The sequence below is a fragment of the Pseudorasbora parva genome, chromosome 10 (assembly GCF_024679245.1).
Source record: "Pseudorasbora parva isolate DD20220531a chromosome 10, ASM2467924v1, whole genome shotgun sequence".
NCBI lineage: Eukaryota > Metazoa > Chordata > Actinopteri > Cypriniformes > Gobionidae > Pseudorasbora > Pseudorasbora parva.
The window spans coordinates 43,847,727-43,863,459 of record NC_090181.1 but is presented as its reverse complement, the minus strand read 5'-3'; the positions used below and the strand labels follow the sequence as shown (position 1 = coordinate 43,863,459).

At 44.3% G+C, this 15,733-nt stretch overlaps 1 protein-coding gene across 2 annotated transcripts in view; it reads right to left on the bottom strand.

Moving 5' to 3' along the window:
- The window catches only part of paplna (papilin a, proteoglycan-like sulfated glycoprotein), a 71,801-nt gene that overhangs the window by 28,128 nt on the left and 27,940 nt on the right, over positions 1-15,733 (bottom strand). For both annotated transcript variants that reach the window (XM_067456221.1, XM_067456222.1), the window contains 6 exons: positions 9,371-9,575; positions 7,276-7,452; positions 7,022-7,172; positions 5,960-6,043; positions 1,437-1,602; positions 1,119-1,206 (listed from right to left, as the gene is read on the bottom strand). In XM_067456221.1, the coding sequence (XP_067312322.1) occupies positions 1,119-1,206; positions 1,437-1,602; positions 5,960-6,043; positions 7,022-7,172; positions 7,276-7,452; positions 9,371-9,575 (871 nt within the window). The remainder of the gene's footprint in view (positions 1-1,118; positions 1,207-1,436; positions 1,603-5,959; positions 6,044-7,021; positions 7,173-7,275; positions 7,453-9,370; positions 9,576-15,733) is intronic.

The following is a 15,733-nucleotide window of genomic DNA, read 5'->3' as shown; positions in this document are numbered from 1 at the left end:
TGGTGCTCTCACAGATCCACATTATCATTATAATTCAGCGAGAGACAAGGGGGTACTTTTTTTCAGAACCTATATTTTTGGTCTGCACCTGTAAAGGCTACTGTGTATTTATGCTAAGACAAAATGCAGATATTATCTTAAAGGTAAAGCATTCTTGGTGTTTTTGTCATGTTGCAATACCCTGTTTACAGTTATATAACAAAATCAAAGCTGATACGGTATGTTAATAGAGATAGGTGTCAAAATAACATATTACATGCTTTGAATTCCTATAGCTTTGCAGTGTTCTACACTGCCTGGATGGGTCACCGTACATGATGCAACACTTAAGAGACTTAAGCCCCTTTCACACAGCGATTCCGGCAAATACACGGATAATGCGACCCGACATCCTGATGTGACGTATAATGGCGAGCGATCTCAGCTTCTGCGCGGATAGTAAGGAGCTCCGTGGTCTCGACTTGTGTCCAGTTTGCGCACATTTCTGCTTGTTTAATTTTAGTTTTTTTTGTATACGAACACTCTCTGCGTTTAAAACACCGACTAGCTCTTCTGGCACTGCAGGGTTGTATTATTGAAAAAACAAGCTCTAGGAGTCGCACGATAACTACGTACACGTTGTGGCATTAGTTTTGGCTTTTGTTCACACAGCGCTCGTCCCGGGTCGAAGCCCGCAATGTTACTAGGTCCCCGACCAGGGTTCAATTCGGTAATCAATTCCGGGACGTGGTTGCTTTCACACAGAAGGCGACCCGGCAATGCTCCGGGAATATTGCGGGTCCAACGTCCAGTGTGAAAGGGGCTTTATTATAATAAAGAGACTTGAGACTTGACTTGGATTCTAGCTCAGAGACTTGTGAGCATCTCTGCCTGAAACTCACCCAAAAATCTATATGGTTTAATGGGAACAATTAGCATGCAGATCTATACAGGTTTGGTATTATTTGAAAACAGAGGGAAACATAATGCTTACTATAATGAAAACTGAAGGAGCTTCTTAGTTCAATTGCTAAATGGAAACAAAATGAAACAGGCTATAAATGGACAGGAACATAGCGGCTGGAACACTGTTCTGGATCATTTCAGCCCAATTAGTTATCCGCACATGTAACACTCACTGTTGGAGACCAGTGTGGCCAGGAATCTGGACAGCCCTCCTTGTTGGGGCCTTGGGCTACAGTCACACCATCATGACAACAGCCGTACCTGAGAGGAGTGTTCATATGCATTTGCATTACATTTCTGGTAAAACACATAGTTGTAAGGTACTAAAGTCATATTATTTCATGTAGTATACATGAAGATAATAAGCATTATGCTTCAAATATGGTTAAGGATTGGGATTATATGAATAAATCAGCCCTTTTTTTTTTTTTAGACATATAAGTGTATCTCAAACTAGTGTCTGTAATAAACTCATCCAGGTCATTGTGTACCTGCTCCATGTGCATGACGCTAGGCCATGGTCCTGGGGACAGCCTTGGTGCTGTGGTCCACTGGCTGGGGTACTTCCATCAGGACAGCAGCCATAGGGAGTCTGGCTACAGTGAGGGGTGAGAGTTGTGCCATGAGGATTGTGGACTGCATTGTTTTGAGGGGTTTCTGTTGTGTTAGATAATAGAAAATAACAAGTACCTTATTAAATGTTTCTCGCACACAAAGAGCTTCTTCATAAAAACAAAGTGTCTGATAAAATGCATGGGTCACTTGAATGTCATCTTTTAAACACCTTATAACGTGACACTAATTGTGATGGTGGGAATACCTAATGCCGTACCCAATAATATGTTCTTTTGTGTCAGGGTTCTGTCACTTCAATCTGGTTTATTCCAGTTTGGTGACAGAGCGCTGACACTCCTACTGTCTTGTGATTATGAGAGTGCAGTTGCGAGCTCGCTCGAGCCGTATACTCCTTTGTTAGAATGACATGCAAACAGTACATGCACTTCTGTCTAGATTGGGTTTTACGTTTTTGTTCAGTGTCGTGGTTCGGTCAATCTCCATGTTTTGTCTCTTGATGAGAGCGCACGTTTTGAGTGTTCAGTCACTCATCATCTTGTCTTGTGTGTTTTGCAGAGCGCCTGGTTTATGTTTTTATTGGCCAAGTGTTCTTGTGTTGTAGTTACATGTGTCGGTTTGTGTTTATCATTTGCCACGTGCCTGCTTGTGTTGTTCTGTGTAGCAAGCGGTATGTTCACTGGTCATGTGCTGTTGTTTTGTCATGTTTTGTGTGGGCACTTGGCTTGTCATGTTTGTTTCTATGTGCTCATTCCTGTCTACTGTCTTAAAGGATTAGTTCACCCAAAAATGAAAATGATTTCATTAATTACTCCCCTCATGTCATTGGACACCCGTAAGACCTTAGTTCATCTTCAGAACACAAATGAAGATATTTTTGTTGAAAGCTGAGAAAGGCTTCAGAAAGGCCTCCATTGACATTCAGTTCATTCCCACTCACAAGACCCATAAAGGCACTAAACACATCGATACAAAGCCCATCTCACTACAGTGGATGTACATTAATTTTACGAAGCGACGAGAATAGTTTTTGTGTGAAAAAAAATCAAAATAATGACTTTATCCGCCAAGATATTGTCTTCTGTGTAGGTCTCCGACTCCTCATCTTCCGGGTCATGTATTTGAACGGCGGATCTGTCACGTTACACATAAAGGAAAAGTGGTGCGAGGACTCAAGTGCAGAAAAATGATAATTTATTTACAAAAACAAAACAAACTCAAAACAACAACCCACGAGGGGGAAAACATAAACTAGAAAATACATAAATGGAAACTAAACACATACCACGTAGAAGTCACAACGGGAACGGGATACGTAGACAGTACATAACATAACAACGATCCGACCAAGACTGACAAACACAAGGAGCTTATAAAGGGAAGAAATCAAAAGGGAATCAGGGAACACAGGTGGGGCCAATAAACACTAATCAGATAACAAGGGGGAGGGAACTGACAATGACAGGAGCAAATGCTCGACAACACAAAACCCACATGTGCACACAAGACAGGACAGGCATGTGACATTACCCCCTCCTTAAGGAGCGGCTACCAGACGCTCCACTAGGGACGGGCAGGACAGACCAGGGAGGGACGGGAGGGACAGACCAGGGTGGGACGGGAGGGACAGACCAGGGAGGGACAGACCAGGGAGGGACGGGAGGGACGGACCAGGGAGGGACGGACCAGGGAGGGACGGGAGGGACGGACCAGGGAGGGACGGGAGGGACGGACCAGGGAGGGACGGGAGGGACGGACCAGGGTGGGACGGGAGGGACGGACCAGGGTGGGACGGGAGGGACGGACCAGGGTGGGACGGGAGGGACGGACCAGGGTGGGACGGGAGGGACAGGGGAAACAGAGAAGGAAGGAACAAATAAGGGAGGGGTCAACAAGGGAGGAATGGGGAAAACAAAATTTTCCGGAGGCCATGGTGGCCCACAAAGTTCAGGTGCCCAGGGCGGCGCGGTCAGAGCAGGGTGCCGGGGTGGCGCGGGAAGAGCAGGGCGCCAGGGAGGAGCGAGCAGAGCTGGACGCCTGGGAGGCGCGGTGAGAGCTGGACGCCTGGGAGGCGCGGTGAGAGCTGGACGCCTGGGAGGCGCGGTGAGAGCTGGACGCCTGGGAGGCGCGGTGAGAGCTGGACGCCTGGGAGGCGCGGTGAGAGCTGGACGCCTGGGAGGCGCGGTGAGAGCTGGACGCCTGGGAGGCGCGGTGAGAGCTGGACGCCTGGGAGGCGCGGTGAGAGCTGGACGCCTGGGAGGCGCGGTGAGAGCTGGACGCCTGGGAGGCGCGGTGAGAGCAGGACGCCTGGGAGGCGCGGTGAGAGCAGGACGCCTGGGAGGCGCGGTGAGAGCAGGACGCCTGGGAGGCGCGGTGAGAGCAGGACGCCTGGGAGGCGCGGTGAGAGCAGGACGCCTGCGAGGCATCTCCTGCCCAGCGGCGTCCACCGGCACAGGGACCACCGGAACACGATCCGCCGGCTCTGGGACCACCGGAACACGATCCGCCGGCACTGGGACCACCGGAACACGATCCGCCGGCACTGGGACCACCGGAACACGATCCGCCGGCACTGGGACCACCGGAATACGATCTGCCGGCATTGGGACCACCGGAACACGATCCGCCGGCACAGGGACCACCGGAACACGATCCACCGGCACAGGGACCACCGGAACACGATCCACCGGAACACGACCCACCGGCACTGGGACCACCGGAACTGTCTTTCTCTCCTTGGCCACTCGTTCCTGCTGGCGAGCAAGACCCTCCACCATCGCCTCAAAAGTTCCCCCATCATACATGCTCCTAAAAAGCCAGTCCATGGGCCCATCGAGCGCATAAAAGAAAAGGTCCTTAAGAGGGCCCTCATTAAGCTTCAATCCCTCCGCCGCTTCAAGAAACTTGACCGCAAACCTCCTCAGATCGGTCCCATGTTGGCGGAGGGATGCTAAGGTCTGGAACCTCAGGATGCGCTCATAGTGGGGGCACGAGAACGTAGGAGCAGGTAGATGGGGCGAAACCCTTTTCCGCTGAGTCCTCGACATTGGTCGGATCGTTCTGTCACGTTACACATAAAGGAAAAGTGGTGCGAGGACTCAAGTGCAGAAAAATGATAATTTATTTACAAAAACAAAACAAACTCAAAACAACAACCCACGAGGGGGAAAACATAAACTAGAAAATACATAAATGGAAACTAAACACATACCACGTAGAAGTCACAACGGGAACGGGATACGTAGACAGTACATAACATAACAACGATCCGACCAAGACTGACAAACACAAGGAGCTTATAAAGGGAAGAAATCAAAAGGGAATCAGGGAACACAGGTGGGGCCAATAAACACTAATCAGATAACAAGGGGGAGGGAACTGACAATGACAGGAGCAAATGCTCGACAACACAAAACCCACATGTGCACACAAGACAGGACAGGCATGTGACAGGATCTGCATCATATTCTTGCGCATGCGTCGAGTTCAAGTCAACTTGGTGGATAAAGTCGTTATTTAGATTTCTGTGCGCACAATAACTATTTTCGTCGCATTGTAAAATTATTGTACAGCCGTCGTGAGATGGACTTTGTAACGCCGTCTTTATGGGTCTTGTCAGTGGGAATGTACTGAATGCCAATAGAGGCCTTTCTGAAGCCTTTCTCAGCTTTCAACAAAAATATCTTCATTTGTGTTCCGAAGATGAACGAAAGTCTTACGGGTGTCTAACGACATGAGGGTGAGTAATTAATGAAATAATTTAAATTTTTGGGTGAACTAACCCTTTAACCCCGCCCTTCTTTATACCTGAATATATTTATTTACCCAACCTGCTCTCTCTTGTTACCCTCCTCATTTCCTTTATTCTTTTATTCCTTTATTCTCCCTATGTGCTCAGTCCTGTGCCAGAACGTTGTCTAAAAGCAAACTCACACTACACGACTTTTGGCTGGATTTTTGCTGGATTGCGATCCTCGAAGGACGCTCAACTCAAGGTCTGCGGATGGGTCATCATCTTTCTTGGCACATAAATTGCCTGGAGATAATGGCTGTCTTTCTAGCTCTGAAACACTTCCTCCCAGACCTGAGGGGCCATCACGTGCTTGTCCAGACAGACAACACATCGGTGGTCTCCTACATAAACCATCAGGGGGGGTCTGCGGCCAGCTAAAGTGGTTCAACCTTAATTTTATGAAGCTCTGAGAATACTTTTTGTGCGCAAAAACAAACAAAAATAATGACTTTATTCAATAATTTTGTTCTGGTCTGTGCCAGTATCCTACACGACGAACAGACAGCGTATGATTATGATTCTGGCAACATTACAGGTCAGAAGTCATATTAGATCAGAATATTCTGAATATCTGTCAACATCAGCCTAACAATAGACAAAAGTATGTTGTGTATGAATGGAAAAATGACAACTATTTCAGAAACAAACCTAGTGAGGGTTCCTCAAGGACATACGGCAGGAAGCCCTGGATGGTGTTATCATAACCTGTTGGGTCCTGCATGCTGGGCACCTCTGTTCATGTGAGTGAGTGAGAGAATGAGAGAAAGAGAGAAAGAGAGAAAGAGAGAGAGAGAGAGAGAGAGAGAGAGAGAGAGAGGAGAGAGAGAGAGAGGAGAGAGAGAGAGAGAGAGAGAGAGAGAGAGAGAGAGAGAGAGAGAGAGAGAGAGAGAGAGAGAGAGAGAGAGAGAACACATCAGATGAAAAAGTGTATCTGAGGACACAGTAGCCCTGCTTTGAAACCGGTGAGAGTCATAGAAATTGCACACCAGAAGGGTAGACAGCCTCATGTTGCCTTCTAAGATAATAATGTGCTTTGGATTACAAGCTAAAATAGGCAGAAAATAAAAATAAAATCACATTTATAACTTGAGCTTGTCGCAGTGCATTCTGGGATCATCTTAATTAATAGATAATCTGAAAAAAACTAATTTAAACACATTAGATCTTCTAAATTTCTGTACATCTCTACACTTGCAGTCAAAAGTTTGGAATAATTAAGATAATTTAAATGATTTTAAAAGAAGTATGTGCTTAAAATAGCGGCTTTCTATGTGACTATATTTTAAAATGTAATTTATTTCTGTGATCAAAGCTGAATTTTCAACATCATTACTGAGATGATATATCAAGTGTTTATTGAGATTGTTATTCAGTAATTTACAAATGAAACCATTTTGGGGACAAATTATACCCAGACGTGAGCAAAACCTGATAAAATATCCAATAAACTCCCTTTGTGGATGTCCTCATTTAAAACTTTTATTTTGTTACTTTTTTTTTAATAGTAAAAATGCAGAAAGGTTTCTGTAAGGGTTAGTTTATAGTATTCATAAACACCAGTACATAAAACAACAGAAGTCAATGCAATGTCCCCGTTTAGACAGTTAGGTAAACATTTGTCCGGTATCATGAATGGAAATGTGGGGAGCATATACAAGGCTCAAATGAATGTGCTGCGGCGCATGTGGGATGTGGAGAGGTGTTGTGTACCCTGAGGCCTGTAACAAGGCTGGGCGTTGCAGCTTTCAACGGTAGAAGGTTTGGGATTGGCCTGGCACTCCTCTACCCTGTACAGGTTCCTCTGTCTGTCTGAACAGATCACCTGCCGTTCCCGTAGCCCCGAGCCACAGCTCTTAGAGCACTTGAGAGAGAGAGCAGGTAAGGTTATGTTATATATAATTAAGAGGGAGGGAGTATGCATTTCCAAAGGTTGGTCTGTACATAAGGTGTGGATTATTCCTCACCAGACCCCAGTCTCCTATATGCCAGCCAATGGGGCTCCTGCAGACGGGCATCTCACAGTCCTGTGCCGTGGGTGGCTTTGGTTGAGTCCCACATGCATAGTCTTCCAGGGAAGCTCCATCTGAACCCACACACGCTACATCTCGCATCTGTTTCCCAGAGCCGCATGTCACCGAACACTACACAAACATCAGCAAGTTTGAATTTGAAGAAATGAAACACTAGCAATGTTTTTTGTAATTCTAAATTCTTCCAAAATATCAAAAGGAAAACAAAAATATATTTTGCATGAAGACATTAAGCCTACTTAAGAATCATTAAGTTGTTTTCACATTGTGACTTTCTTTAAATTGTTATGCTAACACTTTACAATAAGGTCCCACTAGTTAATGCATTCATTAATATTAACTATTAAAGGGATAGTTCACCCAAAAATGAAAATTTGATGTTTATCTGCTTTATGCTTTATCTGTTGGCTAACTCCAACCGTTGCAGTCTGCCAGTCATAATGCGTGTGAATGGGTAACAACTCTATGAGAGTAAAAAAAAAAACATGCTTAGACAACATGCACAAAAACCCTGCTGCTCCTGACGACACATTGATGTCTTAAGACACGAACCGATCAGTTTCTGTGAGAAACACAACAGTATTTATGTTTTTTTTTTTTTTTACGAATCTCATCTAGTGTTCCCAACGGCTAGTACTTCCATCTGATAAGGTCAAACCGGCGCGATCTTATATATATATATGATCGCGCTGGTATATATATATTGAACTTATCAGACGGAAGTAATAGCGGATGGGAACACTAGATGAGATTCGTCTGATATGAAGGTAAAAAAATAAATAAATAACATAAATACTGTTGTGTTTCTCACAGAAACTGATCGGTTCGTGTCTTAAGACATCAATGTGTCGTCAGGACCAGCAGGGTTTTTGTGCACGTTGTCTAAGCATGTTTTTTTTTTTACTCTCATAGAACTGTTACCCATTCACACGCATTATGACTGGCAGACTTCAACGGTTGGAGTTAAAAATCTTCATTTGTGTTCAACCGAAGAAACAAACACACCTACATGTTGGATGCACTGGGGGTCAGCAGATAAACATCAAATTTTCATTTTTGGGTGAACTATCCCTTTAATAAGAACAACATTTGTTACAATATTTATTTATCTATATTAAAGTTAGTTAATAAAAATATAATTGTTAATTGTTAGTTCATATCAGCTCAGGTCCATTACATAATATTAACAGATAAAATCTTTGATTTTAATATTGTATTAGTAAATGTTAATTAACATGAACTAAGATTGATAAATGTTGTAAATATATATTTCTTTGTTAGTTCATGTTAACTAATGTAGCTAGTTAATGTTTTACCTTCAAGTTATGGGAAATTCTGGTAACACTTTATTTGTGCATACAGTGTTACATATATGTTACATGTTTTATGTCTTTTTTATATTATATAATATTTTTATGAAAGAAGAAGTTGATGTACTTCACTGTCCAAAGTGGTAGATGGTACAGCACTTTGGTCAGCAGTAGCTGTTTTAAATGTGCTTTAGAAATAAAAGTACCTTGCCTTGTATGTTACATGTCATTTCTGTAGTAAAAACAGTAAATCTGGCATAATTACATGCAGCTAACCCTAAACCAAACGCTAACTTTACAGTACAGTACATGCTGTTAATTAATATTACTCAGTACAAATGTATAATTACACTGTAATGGCACCGTATGTAACCGAAATTCTCATTATTCTCAGTTACATTACTATAATAAATGTTTTCATCTGTAATTCCGTAAAAATTTAAGTTACAGTCATTTGTATCTAAACCAGCATTCAACAAATAAAACAAAGAGCACAGTGACGTACAATTTTAACATTACAATATTAAGAATTCCTACTGAATAAAAAATATTATCAGAATTTTAATTTAAAATCAGATTTTAATTATAATTTCTAAAGAATGTGTTTAATGGTCTTAAAAACAATACCACAATGCAAATATAGGCTTAATTTTCTTTTGATTTTGGTGTGAAATAAGACTCAGATTCAGTCAGATGGTTTTACATGTAGTTGCACATACCTGACTCCAACTGGAAACGCTGTATTGAGCACATTTCTGCATATTACAGTTCTGTTGGCTGAGAGGTCTGGGAGCGTAAGCAGCACACTGGGAATCTTCAACCACTCGAGATCCTGCAGTGTCGTGAAACATACACTCCACTCTCCTCACCTGAATGCTGCCGCCGCAAGTCACCGGGCATGGGTTCCACTCGCCAATCGTCCAGCTAAGACACGTATACACACATCACCAAAAAGCAAGGACTTTCACAGAGAGTTATAGCATTTACAGTGCTGTTCTAACCCAAAGAAGCCACCCACTACATCTTTGGGTCATTTACATTCATGGACTACATGTATATTCTAGGTTAAATACAATTTAAGATCTATTAACACAAAGAATATTTTGACTCGTCTCTCAGTTGTTAAATGCATTTTACAGTAATGCACTTGCAATGGCAAGTGGGCCGAAGCCTAATTCATACTTTTGAGGTAGGAATATTTTTCAAGCAGATGAAACTCTTGATTATGCATTACAGAAGTAATTGCAGTATAGTGTGCTCCATGTAAACAGCACTTTAACATTCCTCCCATGTCCCATTCTGGTGTAAACACATATACCGAGCGAAAGTAACCGAGTATCACATCAGACACAGTAACACAGTTTATATATATATATATATATATATATATATATATATATATATATATATATATATATATATATATATATATATATATATATATATATATATATATATATATATAAAGACATTTCACTTTGGTTTGTTTTCAATAAACTGCTCATGAGTTTAATTTGCCTTCAGTAGACATTTGTGGGAGAAAAAAAAAACACTTTACAATAAGTTAAAGTTAGTTGCATTAATTACCATTAACTTATGATGAGCAATACATTTGTTTTTATTCATTAACGGTATTTATTAATCTTTGTTCAAATTAGTAGTAAGTTCTTGTCATCTCAGGTCCATTGAACTGTGTATTAACAGATGCAACTTTTGATTTTGATTAATGTACAATTAAATGTTGAAGTGAACATGGAACCTTATTGTAAATTGTTTCCCATATTGTTGTTTGTTTTTACAAAAAGACGGACAAGTCAAAATGATTTCCTGTGGTAATCGATAGCATGCTACAGAAATTGCATTTATCCTAGAATATTTGAGCGAAAGGACAAAAGAGTCCTACACACCACTACACATACATTTAACAAACACAAAGATTTGTGCATTCTGGAAAATTAGAAGGACAAAGCAAGTGTTCTACAGAAACACTTTGCCTGTCAAAGTCAAGCAGGTGCTCCCAGAAACCTGAAGATACAAAAAATATGAAGATATAAGTCACAGGGTGACAATAGAATTTGGTCTCTCCCACAACACAAAGCAGAAGCACATGTTCTCTGGCAGGACGATCTGCTCAGGGGCCATGACAGTTTCAGGTTTCTGTACATAAACATCAGGAAAATCCCAGGGGGCACCACCATGACAAGTCAAAGGCTTTATTGTTTTTAAAGACATAATTATGCTTTCTGCTTCACACACAAATATATTCAGATATACAAGGCAAACTAAATCAAAAGAACAAGACAGAAGACACCCAAATAGTGGACTTGTAAACATCTGTATAATACATGCAGGCCATGATTTACTAGGATTGCAAATAAAAGCTGAGCTACTAAGGATTGTGTTTTTCAGACTTTCATAACAGTGTCTTATTGGTCATATACATTTTAATGTGCCAGCTTTTATCTCACAACAGAAGCTCATACGATAGGAGAGAAAAAAAAGAAATAATAATTGGCACATTTACATTTACATTTAATCATTTAGCAGACGCTTTTATCCAAAGCGACTTACAAAAAAGGGGAGAGCAATAGAAGCAACGAAACAAACAAGGCCAACAACCTGTAAGAGTTGCAGGCAACTAAATGAGACATATGGAAATGTTAATTAGTAACTATGGAAGCAAACTAGTGCCTGGAACAAAGGAAACAGGAAATAGGACAAAGGAAAACAGGATCACAAAAAGTCTATGAACACAAAAATGTTCACTCAAGCTAAACATTACATCACTCCTATTTTGGAGGAGAAGCCAGGAAGGAGACAATGGAGGGAGGAACCAAGAGGAAGATGATGGAGTCAGAAGCTAGGGAGTAGATGATGGAGGGTGGAACCAGGGTGTGACCCAAAGCAGAGCCATTAGGACAAAGGTCCACAGCGGAACTGATGGAGGGAGGAGCAAGGAGCCAGACTGACTGAGACAGAGCTGGAAAGGGTGGAGACCCAAGCGGAGCACAGAGCCAAGGTGGAGCCGATGGCACAGAGGGCTGAGGTGGAGTCCAGGGCTCAGATGCTTGAGATAAAGCCAGGGGAAAGACACATGAGGGCAGAGCTGGAGACATGGAAGCCCAAGGCAGATCTGAGCAGCTGGATGGAGCCACTGAAGGAGGAGACAAAGGGCTGAAGGGAGCCAGAGGCGGTAGGGCTGAGGAACTGAATGCCACTCTCAGAGGGAGAGAGTGGGAGGCTGGGCGGGATCAGCGACAATGAAAGTGACATGAGGTTGGGTGGAACCTGCAGTGGTGAAAGAGACTTGATGCTAAGGGGATCAGCAGGGATGAAAGGGACTTGATGCTGGGGGTAACCTGCAGTGATGAAGTGGTGAAGGAGACTTGATGCTGGTGGATCAGCAGTGGTGAAAGAGACTTGATGCTGGGAGATCAGCAGTGGTGAAGAAGACGATGCTGGTGGATCAGCAGTGGTGAAAGAGACTTGATGCTGGGGGGGGGGGGATCAGCAGTGGTGAAGGAGACTTGATGCTGGGGGATCAGCAGCAACGAAAGAGACTTGAGGCTGGAGGGACCCGCAGTGGTGAAAGAGACTTGATGCTGGAGGGACCTGCAGTAGTGAATGAGACTTGATGCTGGGGGGGGGGATCAGCAGCAATGAAAGAGACTTGGGGCTGGAGGGACCTGCAGTGGTGAAGGAGACTTGATGCTGGGGGGACAAGCAGCGGTGGAAGAGACTTGATGCTGGGGGGGGGGGATCAGCAGCAATGAAAGAGACTTGATGCTGGGGGGACCTGCAGTGGTGAAAGAGACTTGATGCTGGGGGATCAGAAGTGATGAAAGAGGATTGATGCTGGGGGGAATGGCAGTGGTAGAAGAGACTTGATGCTGGTGGGACCAGCAGCGGTGAAGGAGACTTGATGCTGGGGGACCAGCAGTGGTAAAAGAGACTTGATGCTGGGGGGACCAGCAGTGGTGAAGGAGACTTGATGCTGAGGAGATCAGCATCAATGAAAGAGACTTGATGCTGAGGAGATCAGCATCAATGAAAGAGACTTGATGCTGGGGGATCAGCATCAATGAAAGAGACTTGATGCTGGGGGATCAGCAGCGATGAAAGTGACTTTATGCTGGGGTAAACCTGCAGTGGTGAAAGAGACTTGATGCTGGGGGTACCAATAGTGGTGAAGGAGACTTGATGCTGGGGGATCAGCAGTGGTGAAGGAGACTTGATGCTGGGGGATCAGCAGCGATGAAAGAGACTTGATGCTGGGGGGACCAGCAGTGGTGAAGGAGACTTGATGCTGAGGAGATCAGCATCAATGAAAGAGACTTGATGCTGTGGGATCAGCAGTGGTGAAGGAGACTTGATGCTGGGGGATCAGCAGCGATGAAAGAGACTTGATGCTGGGGGGACCAGCAGTGGTGAAGGAGACTTGATGCTGAGGAGATCAGCATCAATGAAAGAGACTTGATGCTGGGGGATCAGCAGCGATGAAAGTGACTTTATGCTGGGGTAAACCTGCAGTGGCGAAAGAGACTTGATGCTGGGGGGACCAGCAGTGGTGAAGGAGACTTGAAGCTGGGGGATCAGCAGCGATGAAAGTGACTTTATGCTGGGGGGACCAGCAGTGGTGAAAGAGACTTGATGCTGGGGGGATCAGCAGTGGTGAAAGAGACTTGATGCGGGGGGGACCAGCAGAAGTGAAGGAGACTTGAAGCTGGGGGATCAGCAGCGATGAAAGAGACTTGATGCTGGGGGATCAGCAGCGATGAAAGTGACTTTATGCTGGGGGGACCAGCAGTGGTGAAAGAGACTTGATGCTGGGGGGACCAGCAGTGGTGAAAGAGACTTGATGCGGGGGGGACCAGCAGTGGTGAAGGAGACTTGATGCTGAGGAGATCAGCATCAATGAAAGAGACTTGATGCTGGGGGATCAGCAGCGATGAAAGTGACTTTATGCTGGGGTAAACCTGCAGTGGCGAAAGAGACTTGATGCTGGGGGGACCAGCTGTGGTGAAGGAGACTTGAAGCTGGGGTAAACCTGCAGTGGCGAAAGAGACTTGATGCTGGGGGGACCAGCAGTGGTGAAGGAGACTTGAAGCTGGGGGATCAGCAGCGATGAAAGAGACTTGATGCTGGGGGATCAGCAGCGATGAAAGTGACTTTATGCTGGGGGGACCAGCAGTGGTGAAAGAGACTTGATGCTGGGGGGACCAGCAGTGGTGAAAGAGACTTGATGCGGGGGGGACCAGCAGAAGTGAAGGAGACTTGATGCTGGGGGGACCAGCAATGGTGAAAGAGACTTGATGCTGGGGGGATCAACAGTGGTGAAAGAGACTTGATGCTGGGGGAAAGTGCAGTGGTGAAGGGGACTTGATGCTGGGAGATCAGCAGCAATGAAAGAGACTTGATGCTGGGAGATCAGCAGTGGTGAAAGAGCCTTGATACTGGGAGATCAGCAGCAATGAAAGAGACTTGATACTGGGGGATCAGCAGTGATGAAAGAGACTTGATGCTGGGAGGACCAGCAGTGGTGAAAGAGACTTGCGGCAGGGTGGGACCAGTGGTTGCTAAGGAGACAGGAGGCTGGGCCGGACTTGCAGTGGCAAAGGAGACAGGAGGCTAGGTGAGTTCAGTGGAGGAGGGAGGGCTTGGGAAATGTCAGGGACTAGCAAGTCATCTAATCCCGATAGGACCAGAAAGGCAAAAACTCCTTAGGTGCGAAGGTCTAGGTGGGACTCCATTCCATGCAATCCACCTCCATCAAAATTCCCACTGGGACAGACAAGGCTGCCGGCTCTAGCACCTGGTCAGACTAGGCGACTGGCTCTGGGACAAGTTTGTGGTGGGCAGGACATGGGATTTGCTGTGAAGCTTACACTGTTGATAAACGCTCCACATAGGCAAGGATGTACTCCCTCCATGTAAGTTTCCCCATCTCAGGCAAATCCACCATCCATCAATGGTTCACACCAATCCAATAAATAGATTTTAGAGTAAAATCGTCAACGGTAGTTAGATTTGCTAACTCAAAAACTTGAATATTCCAATAAGCTGAGACCTTCTTGATCAAATATTATTAATGCTGCTGCTAGATCCATGTTTGTGGTCGGTTATTCTGTCACATTGTAGCAGGCAAAGAGCAGATGAGGCAGAATCTAGATACAGCTGCAGGTTTATTTAATCCAAAAAAAGAAGATCATCCAAGAAAAAGAGGATAAAATACAAAGGGCAACAAAACAGCAAGCACATTGGCATAAACAGTAACTGACAACTGAAGTCTAACCTAAGAGGGCATAAATACACAAGGGTGATAAGATAATTGGCAACAAAACGAGACACAGGTGAATATTAATTAGTAACTGTGGAGGCAAACTAGTTACTGGAACAAAGGAAACATGAACTAGGACAGACTCCAGTCTGCAGTGTCACACGATCCTTCAGAAATCATTCTAATATGCTGATTTGATGCTCAAGAAACCTTTTTTATTATCAACGTTAAAGGTCCCGTTCTTCGCGATTCCATCTTTCAAACTTTAGTTAGTGTGTAATGTTGCTGTCAGAGCATAAATAATACCTGTAAAATTATAAAGCTCAAAGTTCAATGCCAAGCGAGATATTTTATTTAACAGAAGTTCCCTTTCAAAGCCTACAGTGAACGGCTGGTTTGGACTACACCGCTGCACTTCCTGCAGGAATGACGTCACTAGAACCGTTTGTTGACTAACCCTCCGCCCACAAGAGCACGCAAAATAGGGGGCGTGGTCTTGTTGCTCTCCCACGTGGAGAAGAGCGCGCATTCAGCGCTTGCATCGCCCCGTTATGGTAAGAGGCGGGACCTTTCCGGGCAAAGTGCGCTAAGCTGCTGTCCAATCACAACACGGGAAGCGCTGGCCCAATCAGAACTCGTTACGTATTTCTGAAGGAGGGACTTCATAGAACAAGGAAATCATCAGGCCGTTTTTAGGACAGAGGAAACAGCGCTGTACAGATAAGTAAATTGTGTGTTTTTTTACACGCAAAACATGAACTCATGTTATATTGCACACTGTAAACATAATCAAAGCTTCAAAAAC